Genomic DNA, 14,404 nt, shown 5'->3' on the forward strand with positions numbered 1-14,404 from the left:
TCAAATTACATAAAAATGAAAGTATAACAGACATAAAACTGACACAGCTGACGACAATAGGGGAATTTTTTCGCAAAATTGTGAAAAATGCATTATTTCATTACAAAAAGAAGTGATCAGCTAAACAAAGTCATATCAAGCAAGGTTAAGCTAGAAGGGATAGCACTTACCGTTGTGATATGGCCATATAGTTGGCGTAAATATTGATTTTTTTCATTAGAACGTCTACTTAATTTTGGGGCTAGACAATGCTTAATGTTTTTATCTGTTCACATCAAGGTGGCACTGCAGGCGTCCCTCCAGAATATATACATTCAGACCATCAAATATTCAACAATTATTAGGCGAAGGCGAATAATTGTTTTGGTATAATTTTCAGGGGATAACATCAAGAACACTAGGGCTGGCTTGCATACATGTAGACCAGTTTAATAAATTATTTGCGAATCAATGCAAGTTGCACATAAGTTAGGCAATAGAACAGTATAAAAGAAACAATACGAAAAATACATTTATCTTGTTTTTTTGCTTGATCACAGGTCATTGGTCGCGTGATCTACGAGACCACTGGTTTACGATCTCTTAATGTCGTGAACACCATTTCGTGAAGATCCTTTTGGTCCAAAGGCCTTGGTGATAGTTTTCCAAAATTACCAGTATTTGAATATCTGGACTTGGAGAAATTTCGCTAGCTGCCGACTTTGTAACACTTCCCTCAATTTACTACTTGGTATAGAACTAACCTTTGATTATACACAGCTTAGTAAATACCTTCATCGCCATAAGCAAAGAACTAGATTCGCAGTTTCCTAACGCCTTTGGTGTAATTTCCTTGTCACTTATATTTTTCAGAAAATCTTCTTCACGTCTCTGGTTTTCCTTTTTCTTTTCGATGTTTTCTTTGTATGTTTCTAAGATGAACATCTGTTGAAAAAGAAATGATCATCACTAAATGTTTTAAGCCTTTCATACAAAGCATGAGGTGGTACTGCAGAATTCACTCCAGAATGCATTGAGACCCCAGGGGGGGACTCGGGATTTCATGTGACGAAGACTATCGAATGGGCGCAAAAATTAAGACCCAAAAAATCCCTAGGGCTTCCAACGAAACCCAAAAAAATCCCTAGACCAAAACTTAACCCCTTGAAAATCAACAGCGAAACACGTTTGCTTGTACTTTATTCGCAGAACTGCGCAGCCAAGGCAATACCACAAATCTTTAGATTGTTTTTAATACCCCCAAAAACCCCACTTAAATCCAAAAAATACTTGCCAAATTTTCCTACTCAAAAATCCCGGAATCGAAAACTTCAACCCCCCCCCCCCCCCACAAAAAAAAACTCTTTCGATCACCTCCGCCACTTTAAATCCCGAGTACCCCCCCCCCCCACCCTCTGGGATTGAGACCGTCATAAATGCCCCCATTTTTGGGATGCGCGATGGGAAAAATGGTTTACCAAAAGCGCACTCATATTTTTATTTATGATTTTCTCAACAAATGGGGAATAATTATAGTGCTTACCAAAATTCCGTACACTGTAAACGTGTTCTTAATCTTTTGATCTTTCTGAACCCGGTGTTCTTATAAAATGCTTCCTTGGAAAATTTATTACATAAATCCTAACTAATATGCCAGTGCATTTAACATTTCAGTTTCCATTATTTTTAAAGTAAAAATAAACCATATGCGATGATATAAAAAAAAACTTTTATAAATTAGTTGCCGTTACTGGTCTTCTAGTTGTGTTATATTAGACATGTTTTAGACTACAAATGTATATTGCATACATATTTACACACAATTTACTCGTAGATCTTGCCGACTTTTCTAATTCTTTTTTACTTATTTTACATGGAACATAATATTAAAACATTTGACCTTTCACTGGTGGCGAGCCTAAGCGTCGCCGCCGGCTATTCTTTACGATAGCCGGTAAAATTAATCCCAAATTTTGTTGGATTACAAGCAGGCAAAGTCGATTGTGTTTTGTTTTGTTTTGATTTTTACAATAACTAGCGAATTCTCGCACGCTGATTGACTAATTTTTATTGTACATAAGAGCACAGACGGATGAAACACGTAGAGCTGACGCAATCAGCAAAAGTTTTGTCAAACTTTTCAGCGCTGCACTTTCGATGAGGCGAGAATTGCGCCACAAATCTAGTAGTATTCAAAGAAAAACTCATCTAAAATGCATGGGTTTTTGTCGATGAAATGAAGAAGGTGAACCGTGTTTTAGCAGATTATTTTATGAACAGTTTTCACTGGACTTAACGTTTGTTGAGCAATTCGAATTTTTCTTTGTAGTTCTGGCCTATTATTCTTACTAAACTTTTAATTTACGAGCGGAAACCAGTTGTGAAATTGCACGCAGGTATCCTACCGATGAACGGTTACGGCAATTAAATATTCACAGGAACGACAATTATGTTCATGGTTTGTCCCCTTAGAATTGTAATTCTCCGAATTGTCCCTGGGTCCAAAAGGTGTCCTCCTGACAGAATTCCGGATGAGCCTATATCGGAAATCGATCAGCTCATCGAATACTATCACTATGCCGGAATTTGGTGCTCCTCACTCAAAGGACAAGGTAAATTTCGCCATAATGCTCAAATGTTGCCCACCCCCAACCCCTGGGTCTAAAAGGTGCCACCCCAGACAGAATTCCGGATGGGCCTATAACTGAAATCCATCTGCTCATCAAATACTATCAAAGTGCGAAATGTGGTGCTTCTAACTCAAAGGATTCAGTACATTTTGCCATAAAGCTCAAATGCTGTCCACCCCCAACCCAATGGGTCCAAAAGGTGTCCCCCCGTGACAGAATTCCGGGTCGGGCTATATCTGAAATTGATAATGGCTCGAAAGCACTAATACCGAGAACAACTACTTAGTTCGATACGCTTCATCATTGATTCATTAACCATATACCCTGTTCACGCATATGGTGCAAAAAATACGCCCTTAGTTGAAACAATTAAGCCTACCGTTTCATCCCCTGCTTTGGCTCTCCTCGAACATACTTTGTCCCACCAATTCTTCGGATCACTGGCTAGGTCGTCCTACATGTACAAAAAGATATTAGTAATTAAGGACGGTGCTTCCTAAATACAAATATCTTTTGCGCGGTTCATGAAAATATGGGAAATGCAGATGTCAACAAGGGCTATTGGAATCCAAAAGTACTAGAAACTCTAAAAGATTTCAGTCCAAAACATGCAATTTTATGTGCTTTTAATCCAAACATCGGGAATAATTTCCCCTTTAAAAAGCAAAGCGCGCGAGGTCGTGTTCTATCAGCGACTAGAAAACACAGCTTTCATGTTTTATAAGGAAAGGCGAAATATTGTAAAGCAGGAAAAGTAAATAGTAAATAGCAACAAGTAAATAGTTCAGTAAGGAAAGTAATAAGTAAGTATTATAAATTAATTGTAAGTATCGTATTATCATTGTGTTGTTTTTGCCTGGTAGATTAAATATACCTACCAGGCAAAAACAATACAATGTTAAAAAATACCTTTTAAGAATACCTAATTAATCGGGCGTGGCCGATTTATAGTTTACCCTTTGGTCGTCCTAGAGCGTAGTCTCCTGGCGCGGCCAAAAAGACGGGGATAGCTTGGGGTTGCTACAAAACCGCTACGGGTGACGCATACCGCAATGGTTTTCATTTTAGTTTTGACAGGAAATCGTTGCAGGCACACTTGGTCGACTTTTGGGTTAATGTGTAATCAGGTTGTGTTTTTTTGCTTCGGCGGAAGGACAGAGAAAAAAGCTTACGGGGCAAAGTACAGTATGGGGCCCAGTTCTCGGCCACTTTTGACGTAAACTTGTATTTCTTACCTCAGAAGAACCGCAGGAACTTGAAATTTCTCCCAGAGCTGGCTACATTATTCAGCTTTTTGGTGTAAAGCTATCGACCGGTCAAAAATTAATTTGCCCGAGCAATAATAAAAATAAAAGCTCCATTTGTGGGCCCAGTTCTCGGCCACCTTGGCCCAGTTCTCGGCCACTTTTGACGTAAACTTGTATTTCTTACCTCAGAAGAACCGCAGGAACTTGAAATTTCTCCCAGAGCTAGCTACATTATTCAGCTTTTTGGTGTAAAGCTATCGACCGGTCAAAAATTAATTTGCCCGAGCAATAATAAAAATAAAAGCTCCATTTGTGGGCCCAGTTCTCGGCCACCTTGGCCCAGTTCTCGGCCACTTTTGACGTAAACTTGTATTTCTTACCTCAGAAGAACCGCAGGAACTTGAAATTTCTCCCAGAGCTAGCTACATTATTCAGCTTTTTGGTGTAAAGCTATCGACCGGTCAAAAATTAATTTGCCCGAGCAATAATAAAAATAAAAGCTCCATTTGTGGGCCCAGTTCTCGGCCACCTTGGCCCAGTTCTCGGCCACTTTTGACGTAAACTTGTATTTCTTACCTCAGAAGAACCGCAGGAACTTGAAATTTCTCCCAGAGCTAGCTACATTATTCAGCTTTTTGGTGTAAAGCTATCGACCGGTCAAAAATTAATTTGCCCGAGCAATAATAAAAATAAAAGCTCCATTTGTGGGCCCAGTTCTCGGCCACCTTGGCCCAGTTCTTGGCCACTAAAAAGCTTGTGCGTAATTATCTGTAAAAAAATGCTCAATTAATTTTCACAGTCATAAAATCACTCTGTAAACCTATTTATACTATATTGATCCCAAATTATTTTTATGATGCTTTGTTTTACTTTAGAAAAGAAGGATTTTAAGAACGCCTTCGCGTTAATATCAACTATACTTGGAAATAGGCCAAAATGAAATTCCTTCAAACTCGGCCTGAATAAAGCCCTAGGGGCACTAGTTACAAAAATATAAGTTTAAGATCAATCGGTTAATTTTCGATTTTTTAACAATTTTTTTCTTCCCAAAGGCCGAAACCAGACAAAATAGAACACAAAAGTATGGTAAATTCGAAGGCTTCTACAATCGAAAATAAAGTTTGTCATTAAAAACGAATTTCATATCGTCTTTGTACCTCCATTCTACTATCCTCAAAAATAATTAGATCGCAATTTGATAAGAAGGCAAATATTTTACAAAATTTTGAAAGTCGCTACCTCAAGACAGCTAAAAATAGGCCAAAATTTACCATATTTTCAACTGCTTTAAAAGCCTTCTGGTACATCGCTTTGCCCAAAACGGCTTAATCAGCCTGAAAAAGCATGTTTTTTACTACAAATCTGTGAAATAAAATTTTTGGGTAATTAAAATCGCGAGCGCTGAGGCGGCGAAGTAAATGCAGCTATCTTCCTAAAAACCCGACCTTTGACCTTTGTTTTGTTAAACTCAACGTCTTTATTCACGGCTTCTGGTGTACAAACAATCTTTGTTTCACAGCTTCGATTCTGTGCATGGACTTACAACTTTGAGCACAGCGAACACGATGCGAGTCACGTGACGCTCGCTGTAGGGTACCCACGGGGGTACAATTACAAGTCAAGTTTTTCGGGTTTCCTACAAAGTCTACCCCTGCGGGTGTAGCGGGCTGTAACATTCTCCCCACCTTGTCCTCTATCGGAGAGGACAACACTGCGATTTGGCTTACTAACAGGAACAGTACTAGTTTCACTATGAACAATGTTTGTTTCATTCTTCTCCCCACCATGCAAACAAACTTCTTCAGGAATCACTTGTGGGGCATTTGAATCTACTTCTAACTTGTGTAGACGCTGTACCGGTCTGCGTAGAACACTCTTCTCAGTTCGTACTGTTGCCGTTCGTACAAGTTTATCCCGTCCAGGGTGAACTTCTTGAACTATAGCCAACGGCCATTTTCCACGAGACACATTATCATCTGAGATCAGCACAATATCTCCTACTTTTATGGGGGCTTCTTCTTTATGCCACTTGTTTCTCACGGTCATCTGATGCAGGTACTCTTGCTTCCAGCGCTTCCAATAGTGGTTGAATAATCTCTGCACGTAAAGATACCTCTCCATAATTTTCTTACTGGACATCTCAAGGCTGTCTTCATTAACATCAGGTAGTTGGTTAAGTGATCTGCCAATGGCGAGATGGGCAGGTGTAATTGGCGATGGATCTCTGTGATCATCACTCACTGCAGTCAGAGGTCTTGAGTTGATGACACCTTCTATTTTAATAAGCAGTGTGTTCAGTTCAGTGAAGGTAAGAAGTGCTCTTCCAAGGACCTTACGAAGTGGTTCTTTGACTGCTCTACAAAATCGTTCCCACCAACCACCTCTCCATGGCGAGCGCTCAGTGATAAATTTCCACTTGATCCCCTTTGATGATAACTCAGACTTGATACGATCTAGATCCATTGCATCCCATATAGATTGGGTTTGTGTCTTGTGGTTGGCATACAACTTCTTGATTTCATTACTTGCTGCTACAAATGTTTTTGCGTTGTCTGACCACACTGTATCGCACAGACCTCTGCGATTTGTCATGCGACTAAAGGCTTGTAGGAACTCATCTGTTGTCAGGCTGTTTGTTAGCTCTAGGTGAACCATGCGAGACGATGCACAGGTAAATACACAAATGTATGCTTTCTTCACACTTGATCCCTCTTTCACGTAAAGGGGCCCAGCGAAGTCAGTACCAATGTGTGTAAACGGTAGTGAGGGTGTAACTCTCTCCTCAGGAAGCAGTCCCATCTTCTGATCACAAGGGCCAACACGCTGCTTTTGACAAGTTACACATTTTCTGATTATTCGCTTGACTTCACGTCTTCCTTGGGTTAGCCAAATTCTCTGTCTCAAGGTTGACAATATGGTTTCTGGACCAGCATGGAACATCTGTTTGTGGACATCTACTATCATCTTTGCGACTTCAGAATGTCCATGTGGCAGGATTACTTGATGCTTTGTTTCTTCAGGAATGTCAGCGAAATGCAATCGTCCACCTACTCTTACTACTTGATCAGCTCTGTCATAGTAAGGGTCTAGCTTTAACAGGCGGCTGCTTTTGGGCAGTGCTTCTCCAGCTTTCAGCTGCTCGTAGTCTTCTTTATATACATCTTGTTGTATCCACATACAGCACTTCAACTCTGCCTGTTGCATTTCTTCAGCTGACAGCTCAGTCACGGGAGACTTGCATTTTGCTTTGAACACCTTTACAGCTCTTAACACGTAAGCAGTTACTCGGATCAGCTTCATCCATGTTCCGTAGCGAGACATATCGATTAATGGCTTCACGGTGACTGATGTGAAAGCATTGGTTACTCTTCTTTCCTCCTCACAGGCTTTTGGTGGACTATCTTCACTTTGATGTTGGATGGGTTGATACTCAAGAGGTAAGGACAGCCATTGTGGTCCATTCCACCAAAGTCCACTTGACATCAGCTTGTCACAATTCGATCCACGTGTCAACAGATCTGCAGGATTGTCCTCGCTAGCACAGTAGTGCCAACACTCGGGATCCCATGTCGACTGGATTTCTGATACTCGATTTGCTACAAATGGCTTCCATTGTGAGCTTCGTCCTCTAATCCAGTGAAGCGTCAAAATACTATCTGTCCAGCATACAACACGGTTCATCTTTATTTGCAAAGTATCTACAACAAACTTCAATAATCTAGCATTGACCACTGCTGCTAGTAGTTCTAATCTTGGAAGTGACACTTCCTTGATAGGTGCAACTCTGGATTTCGACATCACTAGCTGAGAGGATGCTTGTCCCAGCTTGTCAATAACTCGAATGTACACTGCTGCTCCATAGGCCTTTGGGGAGGCATCTCCAAAGCCATGTAGCTCGACGGTAGACTCCGAAGTGACACTTGTTCCAAACCATCTAGGTATGGCCACCTTCTTTAGCTGCAACAACTCTGACTTCCATGATGACCACTCCCTTTTAATGTCACTGTCCAATGGGTCATCCCACTCTAATCCTCTCCGCCAGAGCTCTTGGAAAAGGATCTTTGCTTTCACAGTGGCAGGCGAAATCAGTCCCATTGGGTCAAACACTTTGGATGCTAAACTTAAAAGACTTCTCTTTGTCATTGGATCATGGGATGAAACCATTTCGTTTGGTGCAATGAATCTGAAGCAATCAGATGTCAAGTCCCATGAAACACCAAGTGCTTTGAGTGGTTCACATGAATCAAACTTTACTAGTGGCGATGATGCTCTTTTTTCTGGGTCTATGCTATCCATTACGAGCTCTGAGTTGCTAGCCCATTTTGTCAAGTTAAATGCTGCTGTCATCATGATTTCTGACATCTCTTGTTGAAGCTTCATTGCAGAGTTGTCTGTGTCGGCTCCCGTTAAGCAATCATCTACATACATGTTATGTAGAATTTCCCTCACAGCATTAGGGAATGTCTCTGCATACTTATTGGCATGAGCATGCACTGTTGCGATGGCAAGAAATGGACTAGAGTTCACTCCAAATGTCAATCTTCGCATTCTGTAAACTTTGGGTACTTCATCTGTCCTTAGATCCCTCCACAAGTACCGGTGAACGTCTTGATCCTTTGGTGCAAGTTTAATCTGAAGATACATCTTCTCTACATCTGCTATCATGCCAACTCTGTGCGTACGAAAACGAATCAGGACAGATGCAAGGTTTGGTTGTAGTGCAGGACCAGGAAGGACACACTCATTGAGAGATGCACTGTCTTGCTCTCGGGCAGAAGCATCAAATACGATTCTACACTTTGTGGTCTTTCTGTCAGCACGGAAAACAGCATGGTGCGGTAAGTATCGGACAGTTCCATCTTCACTGCTCAAGTCAGTTACTTCCTCTGCAAAGCCTTTCTCTACATACTGGTTGATTGCAGTGGTGTATGCTTCAGCTTTCTCAGGGTCTCGTTTTAGCTTCCTTTCGATACTTTCAAGTCGTTTCACAGCGTGCGCATAATTGTTCTCAAGTTTTGGACGATCTTTCTTCCATGGCAATCGAACTTCGTAGTTTCTTCCATCAAAGTTCAGTCCATCATTGAAGTCAGTGACTGCATACTCTTCTTCTTGTGACATAGTTGGATTCACAGTTTCAGTTATGCCAATTGCTTCTAGTTCCCAAAACCTTTTCAGACTTGTGGTGATCTCTTTATTCTCTACTATTGTTAGCATGGATGAGGTGTGCTCTGAAGAACTGTCTACAGGTCCTGTAAGTATCCATCCAAGGTGAGATTCTACAGCTACCAATGATTCAGGGGTTTCTCCTCTCTTACAAATTCCAGTTACGAAAGAGTAGTAGTGATCTGCACCGATAAGAACATCTACTTGAACTGAATTGCGTGGGTAGGAGTCTGCAAAAGTCAAACCTTGCAGGTGAGGATTGTTCTTAAGATTCAACTTGACAGGTCCCAAGGGATTACAAATCTTGGGTATAGTAAGAGCTTCCATTTCCACAGTTCCTGTTGGATGTCCCTGAATTGGCGAAAGAGTAAATCGCACTCTTTGAAATCTCTTGGTTTCACTTGTGTCTCCTCCCAGGGTTGCAACACTTAATAATTCTGAGGGGCCTTGCAGACCAATGGATTCTGCAATGTTCTTTCGGATGTACGACCGTTGACTGCCAGAGTCAAGTAGAACACGAACTGTAACCTCTTGGCCATTCACTGATAGCTTAGCCAACGCTGTCTGAAGAAGTGTCTCCTTCATGGATGAAGAGGGTTTTGAAGCAGCCAATCCAGTCAATGTGGTATTGTTAGGATTCTCAGTTCTTGCGACGAAAGGCTGACTATGCAGTAACTTGTGATGACGTTGACTGCAATTTACAACAGAACACTTGGGATGACGACAGATTTTAGAGAAATGCTTGCTGTTGGTAGGCTTTAGACAATTGAAACACAACTTGTTTTCTTGAACTAATTTCCATCTTTCATCTACTGGTTTGCCATTAAACACTGGGCAGTTAAGTGACCCATGATTTGCTTTGCAAAATCTACAACTTGGAATTGTTGGTGGTTTTGCCTCACTGAACAAAGCATCTGCAGTTGACACTTGTTCTCGGTCACTCGCTGGAATGAACGGTGGCTTTCTTGCTTTGTCTCTTTCCTTATTTGGACTACGACCTTTTGGGCTAAGATTTGGTTCTAGGTTCCTCTCTCCTGCCTCTTTGGATACAACTTGTCGATTGAGGAACTTAAAGAACAATTCAAGACCAATCTCATCTTCAGGGGTGTCTGCAAGCTCCAATTCCCACTTTTCTAGTAACTCTGATGGCAACTTGGTCTCAAACATTGGCAACAAAATACAACCATGACTCACTGGGTTTTCTCCCAGAGCTTCTAAAGCCCTAGTTCGGTTCTTTAAAGTGTCATAAAGATCTCGAAGGGATGCTGCAGTTACAACAGATTTTGCATCCATCTTGATGACTGATTTGACAAGGGATGAGATTACCACACGTTTTCTTCCATACCTATGCTTGAGACATTCTACTGCCGGTTGATAGTTCGCCCCAGTAACTTCAAACCCTTCAATTGATTGCAAAGCAATGCCAGTCAGCACTGAACGCAGGTAAGTGAATTTCTGGACATTGGGCAAATCATCATTGTCATGCACTGCAGCTTGAAACTGATCCCAGAAGTTTTGAAATTTCAACACATCACCATTAAACTTGGGCAACTCAATTCTAGGCAGTTTAAGATTAGATGATTGGTGACTGTCCTTTTGTACACTCCCTTTTGAGGACTGTTCATTTGAATTGGACTTCTTATTTAAGTATTCATGGGCAGCATCAACAGCTCGATCTATCATATCCAAGAATTCCCTCCAACAGCTTAGCTCATCGTCAATTTCCTCGTCTGAGAGTAGTGAAATTATACGATCTCTCAACTGAAGATATGCCATGCGAAACTCTGTCAATCTCTCGATTCTAATCTGTATCTTGACCTTATTGCCTTCACTTTCGCTCAGCTCTGAAATATCACGAATTAAGGCCTCAATATCCCCCTGCAATACTTTCGCTTTACGTCGAATCGAAGTAATTTCCTTCGACTGTTCCTTGCTAACGGATGGAGGAAGTTCTTTGCTAAGTTTAGCGAAATTCAAATCTTCGTGTGATTCTGACAGCTCTGATTTCACAGCAGTCTTTGACTCATAATATGCGTTTACTAACCTCTGAATCAAGACCTTTTTCTTTCCAGCTGTCGATAATCCCTTTTCTTTGAGTAATCCACGTAGTTGCTCCACTGATTTTCGAGATAGCTCGTCTTCGATATCACTGTCACTTCCACTGGCGGCCATCTTGTCGCCCACGTGGTTTCGAGTGTTGACTGCACGAAGTCTCACAGAAGTCAGTCAATCCACAGCAAAATGTTCTTGCGATCTTCTAAATCCACAGCTCGAAGGACCATTATGTTTTGTTAAACTCAACGTCTTTATTCACGGCTTCTGGTGTACAAACAATCTTTGTTTCACAGCTTCGATTCTGTGCATGGACTTACAACTTTGAGCACAGCGAACACGATGCGAGTCACGTGACGCTCGCTGTAGGGTACCCACGGGGGTACAATTACAAGTCAAGTTTTTCGGGTTTCCTACAAAGTCTACCCCTGCGGGTGTAGCGGGCTGTAACAACCTTGCCGCAACGAAACCGCTAATAACGAGTTGTGACAATCTTTTACTTAGTTTGCGTAGGTTTCTTGTTTTATCGGTTGAAAACACGTATTACGTGATGAATGCAATCTTACTTGATGCATGAAACGCCCAAAAGTCACATATAGACTTCTGTTTTGGACAAAATAAAGCACTTCGTTTATAAATACGCATGCCGAAATTTAAACTTGAACGAATTCAATATTGAATTTGGTTTATGCGTTAAACTGCTTAAATCACGACAATACCCACCTGAATATTCATATTCACAGCGGTGCCATATCCCTGGAATAACGTTGAAAGGGAGCTGAATCAAAACTTTGCAATGTTTGCGACTGATACGAATCGAATTAATGTTAAAATTGTCACGCGCTGATTGTTCATGAGAGGTAAACGAATGTATTGTTTCCACGGGCAACCCCAAAATAGGCACTTCCGTAACATGAGCGATAAAGTTTTTTTTTTTTTCATTAAAGGCTGTCTTTAATATAGGATAAACAATATATTAAACCACACTTACAAATCATTTCCTTTTCAATGAACCAATTTTTATCTTTTGTAAAATAATTTGAAGTTCGTTTACGCTGGAATTTACACAGAATTATTGACAGGTGTCACCAGTTTTCCGATAAATGTTCATTTCAGTATCGAAACTTGCGAGAAAAAGAAATCTTCTTTTAGTTTTCTCATTGAACTGTGATTGCATTTTTGACATAAGAGAAAAAAAAGGCGAAAGTTTAAAGTAAGTAAGTAAGTACGTTTACTCGAAAAAAATTCTTGTGTTCGCTCGTTGAGCGTTTAATATTATGGCTTGCTGTGGATACGCAAAACATGTTGGCGGTGATTGTGGTTCGAGTACAGAACGACAAGCGAACGATCATGATGAGTGTGTACGACTAGCTGAATGCTGTAAAGATATCAAAGTCCACCTAAAAACTTGCTGTGTTTCTGATTCGTCATTAAATTCAGAGGCAACACTTTTGCTGGCTAGGGCAGGTAAGTGAAACTCAAGTTAATGCAGTTTTTTGCATTGTTTACATAATCAAATATATTTTATTTTGTCTCTGGACATTTTGTTTTTATCTTTCCCTGTTAAAGGTATATTTGATGAAGACGAGTCGAATTTAAATCTAACAATTTGCCCAAGACACCGCGACGCATTTGGGCTAAGGTGGCGAAAAAACAGAAAAACCTGCTCAATTCCGACTTCATGGGCAGCGCATAGAAAACCTAATGTAAAGGGGGAGCGAGGGATAACACTTGGGCAGTCCCGTCGCCTTTACAAAGTCACCACAGTCATAATCCCTGTTGGTTCAAGTACGTTTTTAGAACTTCTTGTGAGAAATGTTTCGACCTTCACTTTACCCTCACCCGTTGTTTGATTGAACGCAAATATCCTTTGGTGTCGTCACGCCTTTCTTCCCACATTGGGGAGAAAAGATTGCGTGACGAACCTAAGGATTCAACGAAGGGGCTTTCATTTATTAGTGCTTTGAAGCCAATCTGAAAAATTACTCATAGTGCCTTACAAATAACAGCCACCTACCAATCCCTTTTATTGGTGAGAAAAATGTCACGTCCCCCATTTTATTTATTGTTTTGATGTAGTATTTTCCCAACAGTGTGTTGTCATGCCCCCCACCCCCCCCCCCCTCCCCGGGTTAAGCTTCCCAAAATAACATAAACCCACATAATCACACACACACTTTCGCTACTCTCCTCTGTGTACCATTAAAGGGAAGCGTTTTGTTTTTAAATGCTTGAAAAGGTTCTCCGATGTGGGTGGGGCGGGGCGCGATGGATGGAGTGTAATTTTTGTATCTACTCGATTAAGGAAAGTCTATTTTACACTGTATGAAACGTGTGAAATGGGTGGAATTGTAAACGGTGATCAATCAAAGCAATGTACAAAATAAATTAAATATGTTCTTCTTTACAAAAAACACCTTAAAAAAAACAACAGAGTGCAGTTATTATAAATATTCAATCGCGATCGCGAGGGGGTTAGTCACAATCAGAGTGAAAGCAACTTTAGAGTCAGAGTCAGGACATGATTTCCCCTAAGGTTGTCGAACCGTCAGTCACCAATAACAGTGAAAACTATTCTTCATACGACAGAACTATACTGTCACCCGGACGATCACACGATACGACCTTTCTGATACTCCTGGGTTCAAACCATTTACTAAAATAAAATCCTTGCATAACATATGGTTCAAGGTCGAATGAATGAGTTTTTATTTTGACAAGACATGTACGACATGCATTCATTGTTTTATTCGCGTTAACGATCTTGCATATTACGTATGCTGAATATAATTCCACACGCACTAGCTTACAAATATCTCTTCGCAAGAAAACAAAAGTCCCGAAAGTATGAAAATGTCAGTTGTCCTAAGTTTCAGAAAAAAAAAATTATTATTTTAAGTGGATAAATAACTATCTCTTCTTTAATTTCAGCCGCAACAAGTTTCAATTACACGTTTCAACGAAATTTTTCGCCGGGCGAGTTTCAAGATGTCAGCAAAGAAGGTCGCAAGACGAATCCTCAGACGTCTTCCGATGAACAGACTCTTCCTGAGGTGTCAGAAACGACAATGCAGAAGAAAGCGCAGGGGTTTTCCACTGTCCAAATGAAGGGTGTATCAAGGTTTACCAAAGGCACTGGGCACTTGAAAAACACATGTCGTACGGAAAGTGTGAATTGCGCCCAGAAAGAGCCACACTACTTGACAAAGCGAAACAAATATACCATGTTATTATTCAACACATGCGCGCGCTGCCCATATATGGTCAAAATGTCAACGATATCTGTCATCCATACATAACAGATATCCTGCGTTATACGTAGGTTGCGAAGAT

General features: G+C 40.7%; 2 protein-coding genes across 4 annotated transcripts in view; both read right to left on the bottom strand.

Annotated features, from left to right (window-relative positions):
- Window positions 1-14,404, bottom strand: part of LOC144636696 (uncharacterized) — a 366,639-nt gene that overhangs the window by 80,526 nt on the left and 271,709 nt on the right. The window lies entirely within an intron of this gene.
- LOC144636698 (uncharacterized) overlaps window positions 1-14,404 on the bottom strand; it is a 105,226-nt gene that overhangs the window by 49,323 nt on the left and 41,499 nt on the right. For all 3 annotated transcript variants that reach the window (XM_078495884.1, XM_078495885.1, XM_078495886.1), the window contains exons 8-9: window positions 2,989-3,063; window positions 772-924 (exon numbers count right to left, since the gene is read on the bottom strand). In XM_078495884.1, the coding sequence (XP_078352010.1) occupies window positions 772-924; window positions 2,989-3,063 (228 nt within the window). The remainder of the gene's footprint in view (window positions 1-771; window positions 925-2,988; window positions 3,064-14,404) is intronic.

The sequence above is a fragment of the Oculina patagonica genome, chromosome 13 (genome assembly GCF_052425735.1).
Source record: "Oculina patagonica isolate OP01 chromosome 13, crgOcupat, whole genome shotgun sequence".
In the NCBI taxonomy this organism is placed as follows: domain Eukaryota; kingdom Metazoa; phylum Cnidaria; class Anthozoa; order Scleractinia; family Oculinidae; genus Oculina; species Oculina patagonica.